The sequence below is a fragment of the Nerophis ophidion genome, linkage group LG16 (genome assembly GCF_033978795.1).
Source record: "Nerophis ophidion isolate RoL-2023_Sa linkage group LG16, RoL_Noph_v1.0, whole genome shotgun sequence".
NCBI lineage: Eukaryota > Metazoa > Chordata > Actinopteri > Syngnathiformes > Syngnathidae > Nerophis > Nerophis ophidion.
Window position 1 is genome coordinate 10,307,925 of NC_084626.1, and position 22,436 is coordinate 10,330,360.

The 22,436-nt window shown below is 41.3% G+C and overlaps 1 protein-coding gene across 1 annotated transcript; it reads right to left on the reverse strand.

Moving 5' to 3' along the window:
• Window positions 1-289: 289 nt before the first annotated feature.
• Window positions 290-3,641, reverse strand: LOC133534882 (RNA-binding protein 15-like). Its single transcript, XM_061874189.1, has one exon. The coding sequence runs from the start codon at window positions 3,471-3,473 to the stop codon at window positions 1,083-1,085; it is 2,391 nt and encodes a 796-aa protein (XP_061730173.1). The 5' UTR covers window positions 3,474-3,641; the 3' UTR covers window positions 290-1,082.
• Between the last annotated feature and the right edge of the window lie 18,795 nt (window positions 3,642-22,436).

Here is a 22,436-nt window from a genome sequence, read left to right on the forward strand (position 1 = left end):
CCCCCAAAGGTGGGGGGCAAGGATGTCGCAGAGGCATGTGCAACGTGGCCTTCACTTTCATGGTTTCAAGGTTCTTCTTGAAAATCCAAGTATTAGCAAGGACAAAAAGCACGATAACCCCGATGACACAGAAGGCCTTTGGAAAACGAGGTGATCGTACAGTAAATCAACACACTTGATTTGAGCGTTTCTCATCCTGGGGGGAGGGGGTTTGTCACATTGGGTTGACTTGTTAAGACGCTGGAGACAAAAATCCCCCAAAACAGACTAAAAGGTCACAAAAGTCGTCTTCCTTGTGGTTCCCACGAATGAGCAAATTTATTGAGACACAATCTGTGAAGTGCACTTTGTTTACTTCCCACGGGCACCGACGTTCTCCATGTCTGTGTCCAGATATCCTGAGTATACAGCACACGCGCACACAAACACACACACACGGTCCATTTGAAAAGAAAACAAAGAAAAGTCCCGTCAGTCAGAGGAAGGCCTACAGAGTATCCTCTCACAACCTCCTGGCTTTTTTTTTTAACAATTGAGTTTACTCAGGCTGGCAGTGTTTCTAAAGGCTTCATCAACAGGTTACACAATCACTGCTACAGGTTACAACATAAACAATATTTAACATAATTTGGTCGATTAGAACATAAATAAAAGCAAGTTTTGGGGTTGTTAGTAATATAATATTCTTTTACTGCTGATTTCTAGAACAAAAACGTGAATCTAATGAGGACTACGTTGGTGAATTGTTACATTATGGCATAGTTACTGACAAAAATGCTTGCTTGAAGATCATTTAACCATATACAATTGCACATATACCCCACAGGTGTTTAGCAATATGGAGCTATGGCATCAAACATTTAACATTGACTTAAAAAAAATATTAAGACCTAAAGATTTTTTTTTCCTGCAGCATTGACCAAAAAGGTAATCTGTGTAATCAGTAAAGACTAAATTCATAGAATTATTCTGAATGAAGACTGAATTGAACTGTAAATGAAAGAGTAAATACAGCATGCTCACTGCAAACTGCTTAAAATGTTTTCAAAGATACTTGAATAAAGCACAAGTTCATCTATTCCTCACGACGCCCCACGGATAATGACCACTACCATGTAGTCATCCTCCGATTTGGCAAAAGCCCTTGCCGACTCATCCATAAACTGCTGAGAGAACTCACAAGGCGGGAAAACGTGCAGGACGCCGCTTTGCTCCTTGCCGCGGCCAGCCCCCGCAGGTAGGCTGACGATGCCAGCTGCCTCCTTCTGCTTCAGATAGGTCACCAGGTTCTTCAGCGGCCTGTCAGTCGAGTCTTTGGCATCCTGCGCTGCTGCGTCCTCGCATTTGAGGGGCATGGCCAAGAGGACCGCGTGGCCGCTAGGTCCGGCGGCCTTGATGCGGCGGGAGACCTCATCAAGCTTGGGGGCATCCATCCGCAGGCGCTGGCTGATTTTCAGCTGTGAAGCTTGGCCAACTTCAGAGCGCTGTGCCAACAGGCCGGATGCCACCGCGTTGTCGCCGTCGAGCAGGTGCAGCGTCGTGGGGAAAGTGCTGTTCTTCAGCAGGAGGACGCCCTGCCACACCTGACCCAGCCTCTGGACAGACTGGTGCCCTGAACCGCTCTCCTTCGCCAATGGGCTCTTTGGTCTGCGTTTAAGGTCTCTGTCTGAGCAAAAGGTCGGCGCAGTCGGGCTAAGCGTCCGTCTTCTCTTGTCCTGACTGTTTGGGCGCCCTCTCGGGGGGCGCGAGTGTTCATGGTCACTACCGCCAACGCCATCTCTGCTGTTCACTCCCTGGCTTTGCTCCACAGGGTTGCCATTGCGGCCAGCAGAGTAGTCTTTGGTTTCAGGGGAGCGGTCTGGGCGCCACCCATGTTCCACGGGTCGCCGTCTACGGCCCGCGTCTCGGCCTTGCAGCTCCCACTCGCGTTCCACCGGCCAGTTCTCCCGGGAATGTCTGTCCAAGTGAGGTGCGGACGGGAAGCCAACCCCTTTTGCACCCACTCCGGACCATTCTGCGGGCGAGGAGAGATCTCGGTCTCTGAAGCGAGGCGGCAGCAGGGCCGAGCGCTCTCGTGCAGAGGAGTCAAAGCGGTGATGGAACGGTGTAGGAACCAAGTCGTAGTGGGGAAACGGGAGGGGGGGCTGCATGTACTGTTGCTGCTGGTTGTAGTGGTGCTCTGTGTCCGCAAAGTCCACCCTGAGTCTCCTATCGGGGCCGCCGAGTGGAAACCCTTGCATGTGTGTGCACGCGGCCTGAGCGGCATCCAGACTTTCATATTGGATGTACGCCCACGCCTCACCCTTCCGGTAGTCTATAGTCCTGATGATACCAAAGCGGTCAAACTCTTTAGCCAGCGCGTCCAGGGAAATCCACGGGCCGAGACCTCCCACCCAAAGCCTGGTAGTGGGCGTAGGTTTGCCGTAGCCGATTTTGACCAGGGTATGGCCCAGCATTTTCCCAGTCATAGCTACTTTAGCACGATGGGCCATGTCAAGATTCTCAAACTTGACAAATCCATACGTGCTTCTCTGTCCGTGCCCGGCCCGTTTAATGTTCACCTCTGTGATGACGCCGAACCTGTCGAAGGCCCGTCGCAGGGTGCTCTCTGTCAGGCCAAGGTCCAGATTTCCCAGAAATAAAGTCCTGTTGGGCCGCTGGTCGCCCTGAGGCGAGTTCTCGTCTTGAAATGCAGCAGATTCCGGCAGGAAGGAGGCATGGTTTCTGGCATCATAAAGAGAATAATATGCTTCTCTTTCGACGTCTGTGAGGTGAGGCAGGGGAGGAGGGGGGATGGGCCCGAGCGCCATCTGCTGTAACCGGAAGTCTCTGTAGCCCAAACCCGTGGGGGAGAGTGGTCTCTGCGAGGGAGCGTGTCTGTGTCCTGAGGGGAATCCGTCTTTGGAAACAGGAGAGCGGCTTCTACGCCGGCCCATGTAAAACGCCTCCACTTTCAGAGGTCGATCGAAGAGAACCAGCCGACCGCGGGTATGCTTGGCCGCTCGGGCGTCCTCGGGTTTCCGGAAGTTGACGAACGCCACCCTCTCGTCGTTGTCCCGGCTCATTTTGACGCTGACGTTGCCAAACTTCTTGAATTCGTGAAAAAGTCCATCTTCTATCTCCTCGTCGTTTAGCAGAGAGCCCAGCTCGCTGATTTTCAGAGTTTTGTACTCACTTTCAGGAGAGCGAGGGGCGCTGCGTGAGGCGGACCTGGACGTGTCGGCGGCGAGGTCGGCGACCCCGTGCGTCCCGGACGGGGCTCCGTAATCATAGCCGTTAGCAGCTCGGCTGTCCGAATAGTCTCTTTTGTCGCCGGGCAGGCTTCTCCTCGATGAGGCTTTGCAGTTGTCGCTGGAGGCGGCGAGCAGCTCAGCCGTCCTCCTGCTGCTGCTAGCTAGACTTCCCCTTCGCTCTTTGCCGTCGTCTAACAGCCGTGAGCGTTTTCTCACCGGCGAACGCTCTCTCTCCTTCATTTCCAAACACCGTTGACCACAATATGAAAACAGTGGTTGTGTTTTTGTTGGTACTGCAAGCACGACGTAACTTTTTTTCCCAAGTTGAAAATGAGCCCAAAAGGCCGCTCAGTCGACATACACCAACGCCATATTGGAACGGCTTCACTACTGTACCGGAAGTTGCGCTCTGTGATGATGGAGAGTGCTGATTGGCTAAGGAGGTTGTCACTCAAAGAAAATAGGAAGGGCCTCCGCCTATCACAAACAAGGGTGCGGCTCTGACAGGAGGTCCAAGGATATTTGAAATGACACAAAGATAACGATTGTGACACGACATCACTTTCGTTTGGGTTCCTTTAAGACGTCTATTACTAGGCCTTCAGCAGTTTTCCACCAGGCGAGTTTTATTTCCCATATTTCGTTGCAGGAAATACGAATTAACTAAAAGTGCAAATGTCTTTTAGTGTTTTTTCCATCGAAATAGTGCGTGTAAACACGCACTTATGTAAAACCAAAATAAAGTCACGTGACAGTAAACCTTTTTAAAAAAAAAAAACGATTCGCTAACGCAACACTCACTTGTGTAAATACTTTTCCCGCTAGAGGGCAGTAGTCCTCCCTTTATGTTCTACAGCAGGGTCACCAACCTTTTTGAAACCAAGAGCTACTTCTTGGGTACTGATTAATGCGAAGGGCTACCAGTTTGATACACACTTAAAAAAATGCCAGAAATAGCCAATTTGCTCAATTTACCTTTAATAAATGAATATGTATATATATAATGGGTATTTCTGTCGTACATTTTTTTTTCCTTTTACGGGAGGTTTTTTGTAGAGAATAAATGATGAAAAAAACACTTAATTGAACGGTTTAAAAGAGGAGAAAACAGGAAAAAATAAACGAAAATTTAATTTTTAAACATAGTTTATCTTCAATTTCGACTCTTTAAAATTCAAAATTCAACCGAAAAAAAGAAGAGAAAAACTAGCTAATTCGAATCTTTTGGAAAAAAATTAAAAAGAATGTATTAGTAATTTTTCCTGATTAAAATTAATTTTAGAATTTTGATGATATGTTTTGAATAGGTTAAAATCCAATCTGCATTTTGTTGGAATATATAACAAATTGGACCAAGCTATATTTCTAACAAAGACAAATCATTATTTCTTCTAGATTTTCCGGAACAAGAATTATAAAATAAATTTAAAAGACTTTGAAATAAGATTTAAATTTGATTCTACAGATTTTCTAGATTTTCCATAATATTTTTATTTTTATTTTAATCATAATAAGTTTGAAGAAATACGAAAAAACAGAAGCTAAAATGAATAATTAAATTAAAATGTATTTATTATTATTTAAATAAATAAATGGGTTGTACTTGTATAGCGCTTTTCTACCTTCAAGGTACTCAAAGCGCTTTGACACTACTTCCACATTTACCCATTCACACACACATTCACACACTGATGGAGGGAGCTGCCATGCAAGGCGCCAACCAGCACCCATCAGGAGCAAGGGTGAAGTGTCTTGCTCAGGACACAACGGACGTGACGAGGTTGGTACTAGGTGGGATTTGAACCAGGGTCCCTCGGGTTGCGGAAGGCCACTCTTCCACTGCGCCACGCCGTCCCTTTATTTACAATAAAAAAAAATACTTGAACATTGATTTAAATTGTCAGGAAAGAAGAGGAAGGAATTTAAAAGGTATATGTGTTTAAAAATCCTAAAATCATTTTTGAGGTTGTATTTTTTTCTCTAAAATTGTCTTTCTGAAAGTTATAAGAAGCAAAGTAAAAAAAAAAAAATGAATTTATTTAAACAAGTGAAGACCAAGTCTTTAAAATATTTTCTTGGATTTTCAAATTCTATTTGAGTTTTGTCTCTCTTAGAATCAAAAATGTCGAGCAAAGCGAGACCAGCTTTCTAGTAAACAAATACAATTTAAAAACTAGAGGCAGCTCACTGGTAAGTGCTGCTATTTGAGCTATTTTTAGAACAGGCCAGCGGGCGACTCATCTGGTCCTTACGGGCTACCTGGTGCCCGCGGGCACCGCGTTGGTGACCCCTGTTCTACAGAGTGGTTGCCATCCATCCATTTTTCTACCGATTGTGCCTTTTTTAAATTCAGAATTGACCCTCTTGAAGAAAATTGTACTCAATTGTATTTTTTTTTTAATTACTTAAGCAAATGAGTAGTTTACTCAACTCCACAGTTGTTTATTAAGTCACAAATGGATGGATCGATGGATACTGAAATGCTGACAAGTAGAAAAACAAAATAAAACATTAAAAAAAGATCAATTTTAAATAAATATGATTTTTAAATTAATTTTCATTCATTGAATGGTAGACAGGCCTCCTCTCTTCCTGTTTTTTAAATCGCTCTTAAAAACACACTTTTATTCCACGGGCTTTACCACTCTGTGATCTCCATCCTGCTAGGGCAGGGGTCGGGAACCTTTTTGGCTGAGAGAGCCGAGAAGCCAAATAATTTAAATTGTATTTCCGTAAGAGCCATATAGATATATATATATATATATATATATATATATATATATATATATATATATATATTTAACACTGAACACAACTAAACGCCTGCATTTTTAAGTAAGACCAACATTTACAATAGGTCTCTTATTCTTTGTAATAACATTGTTATTCTGAAGCTAACTGTGGAGGGGGCATGGCCTGCGGGCCTGCAGCGAAGCGGGTTGTTGCCAGGACCGGCCTCGAAATCAGCGACAGATGCGTAGATGGCCCACCTGGGCCTTGTTATCCAATCACCTGTGGCTGTTTTATAAGCAGCAGCCAGGAGAAGTGACAGGGTTGGTGCTGGAGCCAGAGCACGAGTAAGGACGAAAGAGAAAAAGACAATTGCTGGAAAGCAACTGAGAGACTTATTGAAAAAAAACAACAATATTTTAACTCTAAAACAGGCTCTCATGTCAATGCTTGGTGGTCTGAAGAACCTCCAGGAGGGCATGCCCCACCCTAACCAATAATAAATAACTTATTACCATTAACGCAACTTCTTGAACAGGTGCGATATAAAAAAGGATGGATGGACTAAAAATGCTTGAGAATGTTTTATATTTTGAAAATTATTTTTAACACTGTGATTACAAGTGGAATTATTAATTACATATCGTGTCAAGCAATGTCAGCTCAGATTTACCCGAGAGCCGGATGTAGTCACCAAAAGAGCCACATCTGGCTCACGAGCCATAGGTTCCCTACCCCTGTGCTAGGGTGTCCCATAATGCACCTGCTGTGAACCTGTTTCTCTGTTTTATTTATTTATTTATTTATTTATTTATTTGTTTGTGTAATCTTTTAACCTGCCTATTGTACAGCACTTTGGCTACCCCTGTGGTAAATGTTTAAATGTGCTTTATAACTAAAGTTGATTTGATTTGATTTGATTTAAATGGTAAACTGTATAGCTATAAATATAATACATTTAAAAAACATGAGTCTAAATATTTTTGGGGGGCTGGACTTTTTAAAAATTTAGAGTTTATTGTACATTTGTTGTATGATAATAATGCACTTAGTCATCTGTACAATATATAGGGCGCTCCCACACAGAGGATTACAACTTGCAGTGACTGTGCCATGCAGTTATTATTCAATCATGTTCTTTTTATATTTGAATAAATAAAAGAAGCCCAACTGTCACTCCCGTTTGAACATTTTTTATCCCGTTGCTAAATGTAATGTGACCTAGTTACTTGTTGTATCACTCAGAATACTCTGCAGTATCATTTGCTGTGGGTATTTTAAGGGGATTACTCCCATGTCCAAAACAAATGGGGACAGAGGCTTTGCCCTCAACTCTTTAGTGACGGAGACCATCTGGTAAAGTTCCTCTGTGGAGGATCACATCATCCAGAGAGGCAAACTGCCATACAAAGGAATTCAAATTTATATATCCAATATAGGAATACTTTTAGTTTCATTTTGCCAAAATAGTTGCATTAAATGTTGTTTACAGTTACAGTATGCACATGTTACTAAAAACCAAACTAACTAAAACTAAAAAACTAAAACTAGGTATTGGTCAGCTGATCAAAAGTTTAGAACCATAGCCTAAAAAGTTCCAATGTACATGCAGAGATGGGTCTCGTTCCACTTGCAAATGAACTCTGCAGTGTGGTTTACGTGAGCACAAATGTAAATATTGCATGGACCAACACTGGCAAAATCTTACAAGACTATTGTAAGATTTTTTATATTTTATATATAAAATGGGTATTTCTGTCTGTCATTCTGTCGTACATTTTTTTTCCTCTTACGGGAGGATTTTTGTAGACTAAATGATGAAAAAAACACTTAATTGAACGGTTTAAAAGAGGAGAATACAGGGGAAAAAAACGAAAATTTAATTTTGAAACATAGTTTATCTTCAATTTCGACTCTTTAAAATTCAAAATTCAACCAAAAAAAAGAAGAGAAAAACTACCTAATTCGAATCTTTTGGAAAAAAATTTAAAGATAATTTATGGAACATCATTAGTAATTTTTCCTGATTAAGATCAATTTTAGAATTTTGATGACATGTTTTAAATAGGTTAAAATCCAATCTGCATTTTGTTAGAATATATAACAAATTGGACCAAGCTATATTTCTAACAAAGACAAATCATTATTTCTTCTAGATTTTCCAGAACAACACTTTTTAAAAGAAATTTAAAAGACTCTGAAATAAGATTTAAATTTGATTCTACAGATTTTCTAGATTTGCCAGAATATTTTTTATTTTATTTTAACATAATAAGTTTGAAGAAATATTCCACAAATATTCTTCATCAAAAAAACAGAAGCTAAAATGAAGAATTAAATTAAACCAAATGCAGTTTGGTTTACGTGAGCACAAATGTAAATATTGCATGGACCAACACTGGCAACATCTTACAAGACTATTGTAATACTGTATGTACAAAAATATTGATTTTAGAAAAATAACATGGGAATATTACAAGAAAAAATCTGTAATATTACGAGAATAAAGTCATATTACAAGCTTAAAGTCAGAATATTACAAGAATAAAGTAATGATATTACGAGAATAAAGTCAATATTATGAGCCAAAATATGAGAATAAAGTCTCAATTCCACTCAGCTAGGTGGAATAAGAAGTATTCTCCTGACCTGTGCTGGGTCAGCTCTCTGAATGGACCCCCCTATCGTGCACAGATCCTCATTCTTGACGATTTTCCACACAGTCAACAACGGCCCTCGCTTATACACATTGGCCTACAACTCCCACTCATAACCAGCCCAAGGAAGATGTGCAGGAACTTCCACCAGGCCAACTGGAAGAACTACAGTAAAACCCTGGACGGGAGTATTGTCACCATCCTACTCCACACCATCACTGTAGACCAGTGGTGCTCAAGCTTTTTTCAGTGATGTACCCCCTGTGAACATTTTTTTAATTCAAGTACCCCCTAATCAGAGCAAAGCATTTTTTGTTGGAAAAAAAAGAGAGAAGTAAAATACAGCACTATGTCATCAGTTTCTGATTTATTAAATTGTATAACAGTGAAAAATATTGCTCATTTGTAGTGGTCTTTCTTGAACTATTTGGAAAAAAAGATATAAAAAAAACTAAAAACTTGTGATTCAATTATAAATAAAGATGTCTACGCATAGAAATAATCATCAACTTGAAGTGCCCTTTTTGGGGATTGTAATAGAGATCCATCTGGATTCATGAACTTACTTCTAAACATTTATCCACAAAAAAAGAAATCTGGGAAGGCAGCAGGATATGACAAAATCTCACCGGACTTTATGCAACAACTGGACCCCCGAGCTAGAACCTGGCTGACCCAATTTTACACCAGAATCATACTGACAAACCTGATCTCAAATAAATGACGAACAGCAAAAGTTATTGCCATATTAAAACCTAGCAAAGACCACAAACTACCAGCAAGTTACTGCCCAATCTCTCTACTCTGCGATCCCTACAAAATCCTAGAACATCGGACAAAACATGAGCGCATGAAGAACACAGACACATGTTCTCCCAGAAGGCTCAGTTCATACTCCAACACTGTTTAACCTAGGGGTCCCCAAACTTTTTGAATCGGGGGCCGCATTGGGTTAAGGCAATTTGGCCAGCGGCGGGCTGTATATATATATATATATATATATATATATATATATATATATATATATATATATATATATATATATATATATTAGGTGTGTGGGAAAAAATCGATTCGAATTAGGGCTGGGCGATATATCGATATATACGATATATCGCAGGTTAGTCTCTGTGCGATATAGAAAATGTTTATATCTTAATATTCGATTATATGTTCTCACACGTTGCTTTAAGCTGCGTGCATTACGTTACTGGCATGTCTCACTCCCTTCTTGTCCGTCCTTTTCACAGAGACGTAAAATAAGCCTGCCTTCTTATATAGCTCACATACTATTGCGCATGTAGCGTCACACGCCCTCGCCGAGAGTTAACGTTAGCATGGCTAACGTTAGCTGAAGCAGGTCGAGTTGCATTTTGCTGCAGGCATTACACAACAGGCGTTTCTCACTCCTCGTCTCATTCTGACAGATACGGAAAACAAGCCCGCCTTCTTACATACGTCACATACTCTCGCGAGTCTAGCGTCATAGCTCTCGCCGATCAGAGAGGTAGCAGCATGGCTAATGTTAGCTGAGTCAGGTCAAGCGAGCGGAGCTTGTGACAATACAAGAGAGAGATGGTGCGAAACTTATCACAAATGGAAGAAGAACAATAAATGGCCAACATAAAGAGCAGGGGGTCCATCATCTGGCGATGATTTGGCTCCAAGTGGGAAGATAATTAGCAGACAACAGCAATATGCTGTTCAATGTATATACTATGATGATTAACCTGTGTGATGACCGTATTATGCTGATAGTATATATTTGTACCATGAATTGATTAAGGTGGACCCCGACTTAAACAAGTCGAAAAACTTTTTCGGGTGTTACCATTTAGTGGTCAATTGTACGGAATATGTACTGTACTGTGCAATCTACTAATAAAAGTATCAATCAATCAATGCACAGTATGTTACTACAAAAAGATAGCAACACTTAATTTGCTCCTTCATTCAAAAAGTCACCCGTGAGAGAATGAAGAGTATTTAATGACTACAGTTTTGGTCAATTGACTTAGTTGTGATTTCCCTCAAAGCATGAAAGTTTAAAAGTAGCATATATCAATGCAGTATGAAGAAGAATGTTTTAATGTAGACACATAGAATCATCATACTGCTGTGATTGTATGCATCAAGCGTTCATTCAAGGCCAAGGCAAAATATCGTAATATATCTCGTATATCGCAATATGGCATTAAAATATCACGATATTAATAAAAGCCAATATCGCCCAGCCCTAATTCGAATATGAATCGATTCGAATATCTTGTGCAATTCAGAATCGATTCTCATTTTTATTAAATGGATTTTTTTATTGATTTATTTTATTTTTTTTAATCAATCCAACAAAACAATACACAGCAATACCATAACAATGCAATCCAATTCCAAAACCAAACCTGACCCAGGAACACTCAGAACCAGGGGCGTGGCCAGACATATTTCAGTGGGGCACGTGCCCCACTGTTGATCTGCAGTGCCCCAGTAAAAATTTCACCAATAAAAAAAAACGCTTCAGAGTTTTAAGTCTACATAACATAGACAACAGCACACATACTACTTAGTATGGTAATTGATTGCTACTGTATTCACTCCACGAAACAATGAGCACATGGCTACTTAATATGGTAATTTATTCACGTGTGGATCGAGACTTCGGTTGAGAGAGAGAGAGGGGGGGGATTCGAATGACTGCGTGAGGTAGGTGACGTTAGCCAACAACAATTTGTTAATTACAATATTTTGAATTTGATTTGACTCAAACTGTAACTCCTAGATGGATTTAAGAAAGGTATTCGCCCGCAGCAGAGAAGAAGCGAGGAATAAGATATGTAAGTGAAGTCCTAGCTAGCTAGGTAACATCATTGTCTTAAGTTGATGCTAAGTTAGCTAACGTTATTCCTTGTATCAAGACAAACATATTCATTTGCTCTACAAGCTGTCGGGGGAATTTCCAATGAACATGAAACATAATGTTGGTTATTGTCTGCTGGTTCTGCATCAATGATGATTTGGAGTAAGCATGTGTGAGTTGAGTGCTTCTCAAATGGTTTATCTCCAGGAAGAAAAACATTTTTCCATATCATCAAGTCGTGAGACAAATTTTTAAATCATTCAAGTTTATTTCACAGAAAAATAGCACAGTAGACTTGTTTTGTTAATCGGTGTGACTTTGACTAAAATAATGTTGTTTTGTTTTATATATATATATATATATATATATATATATATAAATATATATATATATATATATATATATACATATATATATGTATATATATATATATTGGCCCTGCGATGAGGTGGCGACTTGTCCAGGGTGTACCCTGCCTTCCGCCCGATTGTAGCTGAGATCGGCGCCAGCGCCCCCCGCGACCCCAAGAGGGAATAAGCGGTAGAAAATGGATGGATGGATGGATATATAAACATGCACACTCAAGTCTCCAAAACGTTTAACCACCATGTTGCTACAATAAAAAAAATCCATCCATCAGTCCATTTTCTACCACTTGTCCCTTTTGGGGTCGCGGGGGGTCGCTAGAGCCTATCTCAGCTGCATTCGGGCGGAAGGCGGGGTATAACCTGGACAAGTTGCCATCTCATCACAGGGCCAACACAAATAGACAGACAACATGGTTTGTACAGTCCTTTGAGACATTTGTGATTTAGGGCTATATAAATAAACATTGATTGATAAACATTGAACATTCACAGTCACATTCACACACTAGGGCCAATATAGTGTTGCCAATCAACCTATCCCCAGGTGCATGTTTTTGGAGGTGGGAGGAAGCCGGAGTACCCAGAAGGAACCCACGCAGTCACAGGGAGGACATGCAAACTCCACACAGAAAGATCCCGAGCCCGGGATTGAACCCAGGACTACTCAGGACCTTCGTATTGTGAGGCAGACACACTAACCCTTCTTCCACCGTGCTGCCCTAATTGAGAAATGGTATTACAAAATTTTGGTAAAACTGTGACTTGTTGAAGTTCTTCAACAAACTTTTTTTTTTTTTTGTCCTGACTAAGAGGAATGTTTTGACAGTGGAACCGTTGAAAAAAAGTGAAAGGAGTCATTGCACTTAAAAAGGTTGGAAATAAGGTTAGAGAAAACTTGAATGGTTGAAATGCTTGGTGTATGAATTTTTTCAAATCGGTCGGGAAATTTTGAAGCAGTAACATGTTGAATTGAGAAATGGTATGATGGAATTCCTGTAATTTCTGGAAAACCGGGAATTTTTCCAGTTCAAAAAACAACTTAGTTTTTTTGTCCTAATTAAGAGGAATGTTTTGAAGGTGGAACACTTAAAGTGGGTTGAAAAATGTGTGAGGAGTAGTCACTAGAAAAAAGCGTGGAAATAGGGCTTTTGAAAATCAGGAATTCTGAAAAATCCTGGAATTTTTTTGAACTTGGAAAAACAGAAGTTTAAATTCGTTGAAAAATGTGGAAATGGTGAGAAGAAATATGGAAAATTCCTTTTGAAAGGGAAACCTGGAAATCTGGGAATTTTAGGAATTTGTCAAGGGAAAGCCCGCGATTCCCGAATAGGCTGAACACTTCCAAGTTGGAACGGGTTGAAGATGAAAAAGGTGGAAGGTACAGCTCGCCAAAATCTGGAGAAAAAGAAGAAGAAGAAGAAGAAGAAGAACTAGATGAGGCAATTCCTGAATAAATTACTGTGAATGCTCCAATGCTAAAGTTGAACTAAAATCCTGGAATTTTTTTTTTTATAATTGTTGAAGTTGAGCACACAATTCAATAAACTGGCTGAATGTTTTAAAGTTGCAACTGTATGAATCAGATAAAAATAGGGGAGTTGTGGTATTTTGGAAAATGTCCCAAAATTTGGGAATTTCGGTAAAAGTGGGAATTGTTTTAAAAGATGGTAAAAAACTTGAATGGTCTGAATGAGTTGAAATGCTTGATGTTGGAATTTTTCAAATCTTTTGGGAAATGTTGAAGCAGTAACATGTTGAATTGAGAAATGGTATTATGGAATTCCTGGAATTTTGGGGAAACCGGAAATTTTTCCAGTTGAAAAAACAATTAGTTTTTTGTCCAAATTAAAAAGGAATGTTTTGAAGGTGGAATGGTTGGAAAATGTGGGAGGAGTAGTCGTCAGAAAAAAGGGAGAAAAAAGGGCTTTGGAAAACCTGGAATTCTGGAAAATCCTGGAATTTTTTTTAACTTGGAAAAACGGAAGTGTAAATTTTCAAAATGGTGGAATGTGCTGAAGGTGGAATGGTTTGAATCGGTTGGAAAATGTGTAAATGGTGGAAGTTTGACCATTTAGAATGGGAAAAAATGTCCCCGAAAACCTGGAATTCTGGGAAATCTGGGAATTTTTCAAGGGAAAGCCCGCGATTCCCGAATTGGCTGAACAATTTGAAGTTGGAAGGGTTTGAATTGTATGAAAAAGGTGGAGAAGTGGAATAATAATAATAAATAGATACATTTCAGTGTAGAAAACTATATGTGTGAATGCAATATGTGTGAATGCATTGGAGCATCCACACAATTATGTTTCTGCTCAGGTTGACGAGCCAGATGACGCCGCACAGTGACGGCTCCTCTCTTATTTTAGCAGCTGAGAGTGACCCAGACAGACTAAACACACGAGAGAGAGAGGGGAGGGAGGAATTTCAATGAGACCGAAGTGAAGGAAAAGTACTGGGCGGATGTGACGGTGCAGATGCAGAAAGCATCAGTGCACGTGAGTGGGGGGGCGGGGGAGAGAAGCCTGCACATGGCGGCCCAAGGTGAACGGGACGTAGCGATGGAGGAGTGCTGACGTCACCCGTACAGATGTGCACTACACATATGTTGCATCCATTTTCTATAAGGCTTGTTCGCGAGACAATGTGAGCCTATTGTGGGATCTGAGCCGAGGATGCCATTGTGGCTTGTGCAGCCCTTTGAGACGCCCGTGATTTAGGGCTATATAAATAAACTTTGAATGATTGATTGATATTCCAGCTGACTTTTGGTGGCCTGGTCCCCAGTCAGTCACGTGACAAATAAAAACAAACATTCACCTGTCATTTAGAGCAGGGTGGGGCCTGCAGAATATTCTAAAAATAACATTCACCAAGAAAATATAGTAATGGGGGGAAAAAACAGGAAATGTTGCCAATACTACAATTTGTCACCTATTTATAATGTCTTACACAAAATCCAAAATAATTAGTTTTTTAGTATCCTGTGTTTTAGGATGGAAACCCTGCAGACACGCACAGGAAGAAACTCCAGATGGGAACATTTGGTCTTAAGGTTGAGAATCTGCGGGCATCTCACGATTCCGTTACAATTCAGGGACCGTACAACATGCTTATAAAAAAATTATTGCTGCATATTGAATGTATCAGGTTAGTTGGTTCAGTCCAGCCATCCATTTTCTACCGCCTATCTCAGCTACAATCGGGCGGAAGGCGGGGTACGCCCTGGACAAGTCACCACCTCATCGCAGGGCCAACACAGATAGACAGACAACATTCACACTCACATTCACACACTAGGGCCAATTTAGTGTTGCCAATCAACCTATCCCCAGGTGCATGTTTTTGGAGGTGGGAGGAAGCCGGAGTACCCGGAGGGAACCCACCCATTCGCGGGGAGAACATGCAAACTCCACACAGAAAGATCCCGAGCCTGGATTTGAACCCAGGACTGCAGGACCTTCGTATTGTGAGGCAGACGCACTGCCACCGTGAAGGATGGATGGATGGATAGTTGGTTCAGTGACAGAGCTATTAACTCAAGCACTTTTATCTTTAATCAATGTCTCCCATGAAAATACATATTGAAATAGTGTTGTCACGGTACCGGTACCAATATTTTAGTTCCGGTACCAAAATCACTTCAATACTTCTCAGTACTTTTCGATACTTTTCTATATAAAGGGGACGACAAAAAATGGCATTATTGACTTTATTTTAACAAAAAATCTTACGGTACATTAAACATATGTGTCAGAATGAGTTTGTGATGAACCCCAAGATGCAGAGAAGGAGGCAGGCATTGAGTAAGGAAACATGGTTTAATAAAACACTAAGAAAAAATTAAACAAAAGGGGTACAAACAAAAAGCGCGCACGAGGCGGATAAGAAACTAAAAGAGCTAAAAAACAAAAGGAGCTTCGCATGGAAGCTAGCAAAAACAAAAAGGCCTAGCGTGGAAGCTAGCGGGTAGCGAGCAGGAAAACAGAAGTCATTACGTGTAGTACAAAGACAAGGTGAAAGCAGGGAATAAAAGACAGTAAGCTACAAACTGCTACGGAAATATAGCTTCCTGCTACGCTGCAATGGCATGACACGACACGACAGGATCGACAATACAGTAGTGACATGACAATAATCCAGCACTGAATGGATGGGAAGATAGGGCTAAATAGAAGCAGGCTGATTGACACCAGGTGTGGCCAGGTGCCAATCAGCCGCAGCTGAGGAGACACAGCACTCAGGGAGAAAGACAGGAAACAGAAAAAATAAAAGCGCTGACAGGAGCTAAATACAGGAAATACTACACACACAGAGGAAAAACTAAAACACAAACGAACTGTCAGGGGCAAGCCTGACAGTAGCCACCCCTCCTCCCATAACGGTTACCAGACATTTTAGGAACCCTCCCCCCCTAGAAAAAAAAAAAACATTCCAAAGTCACGGGAGGGTGGAGGGAGGACAAGGAGGTGGGCCGCCAGGCCAAGTGTCCCTGCACCCAGCGGGGAAGAGTCAGGTGGCAAGGGCGAATAGAACGCCGCTGCAATTGGCGATGCGGTCGCCCACGAAACGGCCAAATCTGTGGCCGACAAGAATATGGTGGCGCCCTCTGCTGGCCCATCGGACAGGATGGTGGTGGCGCCCTCTGCTGGCCCACCGGACAGGATGGTGGTGGCATCCCCTGCTGCTGGCCCACCAGACAGGATGGTGATGGTGCCCCCTGCTGCTGGCCCACTGGACAGGATGGTGGTGGCGCCCCCTGCTGCTGGCCCACCGGACAGAATGGTGAAGACGCCCCCTGCTGCTGGCCCACCGGACAGGATGGTGGTGGCTCCCCCTGCTGCTGGCCCACCGGAGAGGATGGTGGCGCCCCCTGCTGCTGGCCCACCGGAGTGCGTGGTGGCGTCTGCTGGCCCACCGAAGTGCGTGGTGGCGTCTGCTGGCCCACCAGAGTGCGTGGTAGCGCCGTAGGTTACAGACCCACCAGAGATGATGGCGACGTAGGTTGCAGACCCACCGTAGGTGATGGTGGCGTCTGCCGGCCCACCGGAGATGATGGCGCCGTCTATTGCAGACCCACTGGGTCGAGAAGTAGCTGTGCCGCAGGTACACATCTACTCATAGTCCCCTCCTCAGGGGATGGATCCCAGACATCCCCAGATAGGCCCAAAGTCAACAGGAGTGGGTCCGAGAAGGCTTATAACGCTGTCGAACTCTTCTTTAATTTAGTCATTAATTGTAGCGCTAAAATAAGCCTCTCCGCCATCGACATCTCTGCGGGGTTCGAATTTGGCTGGATTATTCTGTCAGAATGAGTTTGTGACGAACCCCAAGATGCAGAGAAGGAGGCAGGCATTGAGTAAGGAAACATGGTTTAATACAACACTAAGACAAAACCAAACAAAAGGGGTACAAACAATATGCGCGCACAAGGCGGATAACAAACTAAAAGAGCTAAAAAACAAAAGGAGCTTACCAGGTAAGCTAGCAAAAACAAAAGGGCCTAACGTGGAAGCTAGCGGGACGCGAGCAGGAAAACAGAAGTCGTTACGTGTAGTACAAAGACAAGTTGAAAGCAGGGAACAAAAGACAGTAAGCTACAAACTGCTACCGAAATATAGCTTACCGCTACGCTGCAATGGCACGACACAACACGACAGGAGGGACAATACAGTAGTGACATGACAATAATCCAGCACTGACTGGATGGGAAGACACGTCTAAATAGAAGCGGGCTGATTGACACCAGGTGTGGCCAGGTGCCAATTAGCCGCAGCTTAGGGGACACAGCACTCAGGGAGAAAGACAGGAAACAGACAAAATAAGAGCGCTGACAGGAACTAAAGACAGGAAATACTACACACACAGAGGAAAAACTAAAACACCTTAAATAAAATAAAATAGTGAATATAAAAGACAACTTGTCTTTTAGTATTAAGTAAACAAACACGGGCTTCTCATTTAGTCTGCTGACATATGCAGTAACATACTGTATCATTTATCATTCTATTATTTTGTCAACATTATTAAGGACAAGTGGTAGAAAATTAATTATTAATCTACATGTTCAGTTACTGTTAATATCTGCTTACTTTCTCTTTTAACATGTTCTATCTCTACACTTCTGTTAAAATGTAAAAATCACTTATTCTTCTGTTGTTTGGATGCTTTATATTAGTTTTGGATGATACCACAAATTTGGGTATCAATCCGATACCAAGTCGTTACAGGATCATACATTGGTCATATTCAAAGTCTTCATGTGTCCAGGGACATATTTCCTGAGTTTTTGAATATAATATACATTTTTAAAAAACAAAATATGTTGTGATGCTGAAAAATATTGAGGTAATCATAGTAGTATCAACTAGATACGCTCTTGTACTTGGTATCATTACAATGGATGTTAAGTAGAGATCCACCCATGGCGTTTGTTTACATTTCGACTCCGGTGAGCTACGGTGTGTAGTGGAGAATGTTTAGCTATTCCTCGTCCTGCAGAGATGATACTTGTAATAAACATACTTCATTTGTCGCCATGGAGGCAAGGATTAGTGATTTGGAAGTAGCTAAAACACTGCCGACCGCGGCTGAACCTTAGCCGCTAGCTAGCCATGTCTTGAAACACCTCTTCCTGAGGGCGTGTCAGTGTTTTAGCTTCACCTTTATCTTTAGTTTTTAAGCCAAAATGCGTCCGTTCTCCTGTTTCTGTCTACACACCGTGTCTGCTTGTAAGTACTCTGTAATTGTGCACTGCCCAACATGCTCCTCTGCTCGTAAAACCAGCAATGTCACGAGGTGACGACGGGGGCCCAAGCGGGTGGTGGACCGGTACTTTTCAGAGGCGGTATAGTACTGAATATGATTCATTAGTATTGCGGTACTATACTAATACCGGTATATCCTACAACCCTATTTTGAAATCAATTTAATTGGTGCCAGTTACCCTCAAAACAGCACAAATCTAACATGTAACATGCTTTTTAAAGACAAAAACGTTTTTATTAAATATTGTAATAATAATATGCAGCATTTAACTTTGAGAGAGGCAGTATGTCCTTCCAGCGGCTTCTCCATCAACCACACCATCATCTAGAGAGAAAAAATATGTTTTTTGCTCACTTTTTATCTTCCCCACAACATCCATAAATAGCCAATTTTGACCACGAGGCACTGCCACTAATAGATTGCGGTGCTGTGGGAATGGGAATGGTTGTTAGTCGATATAGTGTGTGATTGACTGAGACTACTTCAGGGTGTACTCTGCCTCTCACCCCCAAAAGCCGACTGGGATAGGCTCCTGCTCACCTGTGCCCTTAAACATGTGGCAGGACTATGCAAACCTTAACGACACTCACAACGTCACGTATAGTGCTCTTTTCTTTCCGTGAGTGTCATATGACCCCACTGTTGCTGTGGGAACTGTCTCCGAACGATCAACTAAAAAAGAAAAAGGAAAAGTGTCACCTTGCAAGGAAAGAAAATGAGACCCTGAGCATATCTGGAGCTCCATATAGTCAATAACTCAATTAAATAAATGATAAATGGGTTGTACTTGTAAAGCACTTTTCTACCTTCAAGGTACTCAAAGCGCTTTGACACTACTTCCACATTTACCCATTCACACACACATTCACACACTGATGGAGGGAGCTGCCATGGAAGGCGCTAACCAGCACCCATCAGGAGCAAGGGTGAAGTGTCTCGCTCAGGACACAATGGACGTGACGAGGTTGGTACTAGGTGGGGATTGAACCAGGGACCTTTGGGTTGCGCATGGCTACTCTACCAACTGCGCCACGCCGTCCCTTATTAAAAAACAATAACACGGTGAATCATGGCGGTGCTTTCAATATGAACTCACTTGGTCCAAAACCTCCAAAAAATTAGCTGAAGCATCTATCCAAAGCATCAGAAAAAGTCACGTTTGTTAGTGTAGTGTCCCACAGTCAGAGCCCAGGCCTAAATCCAATCAAAGTGCGTTTATACAGGATGCCCTAACAACCTGACACATTGGAGGCGTGTGCTAATATCAATAAATATATAACATTATGTGCACCTACAAACCAAAGAGGACAGGATGTTAAATGGAACTTTTCTTTGATCAAAAATACTCAACAAGTTAATTTTTACACAAATAAAATCAGGAGTCACTTTCTTCTTTCCTTCATGGATCTAAACCTTATCTCTGGCGGTATTTTTTTATATATTTTTATTGTAATATTTTCGGCATGTGTTTATTCTATTTTTGGCCAAAGTAAGACAAAGAAACCAATCTGAAGTTGTCTTTATTTTTTTAGTTTCAATGCCATGATTTTAATAGTCCGGCCTGCGTGTGCACATACTTTCCTCCATGGGACCCTTAAGCTAAAATAAGTTTGACACCCCTGATCTAGAAGTAAGCCAAACAATCCATGGAATAAAATACAGTGTTTTATTTTACTTTATCTTTATCATGTTTTTTTTAAGTTATGTCCCGTTTGGTTTTTGGACTCCTTTTAGTTTCTGCTTTTTCACTCCTTTGTCTTGTTTCCATTGTTACCCATTAGTTTCACCTGTCATGTCCCCTGATTTGTTTTGACTCACGCACCTGTTCAATCACCACAGTATTATTTAGGCCAGTGGTTCTCAAATGGGGGTACGCGTACCCCTGGGGGTACTTGAAGGTATGCCAAGTGGTACGTGAGATTTTTCAAAAATATTCTGAAAATAGCAACAATTCAAAAATCATTTATAAATATATTTATTGAATAATACTTCAACAAAATATGGATGTAAGTTCATAAACTGTGAAAAGAAATGCAACAATGCAATATTCAGTGTTGACAGCTAGATTTTTTGTGGACATGTTCCATAAATATTGATGTTAAAGATTTCTTTTTTGTGAAGAAATGTTTAGAATTAAGTTGATGAATCCAGATGGATCTCTATTACAATCCCCAAAGAGGACACTTTAATTTGATGATTACTTCTATGTGTAGAAATCTTTATTTGTAATTGAACCACTTGTTTATTTTTCAACAAGTTTTTAGTTATTGTTATATCTTTTTTTCCAAATAGTTCAAGAAAGACCACTACAAATGAGCAATATTTTGCACTGGTATACAATTTAATAAATCAGAAACTGATGACATAGTGCTGTATTTTACTTCTTTATCTCTTTTTTTCAACCAAAAATGCTTTGCTCTGGTTAGGGGGTACTTGAATTTAAAACATGTTCGCAGGGGTTACAGCACTGAAAAAAGGTTGAGAACCACTGATTTAGGCCACAGTTGCCAGGTAGTCAGCCTGGCGACACCAACCTCGATCACCCTCGATCCCCCTCTACCACCCTCTACCACCCTTGCTCTATGCCGATGATCCAAGCCCATATCTCGTTCAAAGTAAGTTTTTTTTATTCATGCCGTAGTGCTAGTTTTTTGTTTTCATAGTCAAGTTTTTTTACCTCCTCTGTGAGCGCTCTTTGTTTGTTCCTTTTTTTGAATAAAATTAAAATGTCATTACCTTCACATCGTGTCCGGTCCAATCGTTTTTCACCATGGGAAAACAAACCACACCCAAGTCTATGTCATGACAGTTCCAGTGGCCAAAAAGACCAAGTATACTAGTTAAATAAAACCTCTGCCTTGTTTTAAATGAATACTTCAGCAGACTACGCTACTGTATTTTAATCTTGGTCATTATGGTGGTATTTGGTGAGCAAAGTTTTTTCTGAGATGGTACTTGGTGAAAAACATTTGAGAACCACTCGTCTACAATAATGATTTACCCCTGTTTTCCAGACCATAGGGCGCACCGGATTTTAAAGCGCTCTGCTAATGAGCAGGTCTATTTTCGATCTTGTTTATATAAGGCGCACCGGATTATAGGGCGCATTAAAGGAGTCATATTATTTTTTTTCTAAATGTAAAACACTCCCTTTTGGTCTACTAACATGTAATGGTGGTTATTTGCTCAAAATGCTTAGATTATGTTTTACAGATCATCTTCAAGTCACTTTCTGACAGTCACTTCAGTATTTGCCATTTTTTGTTCTGTCTTATTTACTTGGCTCACCTCCGGCAGCGTCTTCTCCCCGTCATCTTTGTTGTAGCGGTGTAGCATGCAAGGACGGCAGTGGAAGAAGTGTCAACTTAACTTAAATCAACAATGGAGCAGCATCTCCTCATCCGGAAACAACAACAAAAACTGTCCGACCGGAACTCTCTATTAACTAAAGTTTCTTTTTAGAAGAATAATGTAAACTCACTCCACCGGTATGTTTTAGCGCTTTCATGGCGAGTTTACTGACAGACATAAGTAAGAACTTTACACTACTTTATATTAGAAATGGCAACAGCAGAGGATGAATTTCCCATAACAAGAAGATAGAGAAAAAGAAGAAGCTTATCGATTACGGACTAGAATGGCAGACACGCAATTTTGCAGGATTTATGCAGATCCCAAATACAGACCAGCAGGTACCAGAAGGTAAGAAAAGTTTCTTTTGCATAATATTGGGAAACAAAACACCAGATAATATGGAGGAAAATCCGATAATATCAGACTCCCGATATATGCTCTATGATGTAATATCGCAAATTATCGGTTTCAAAAA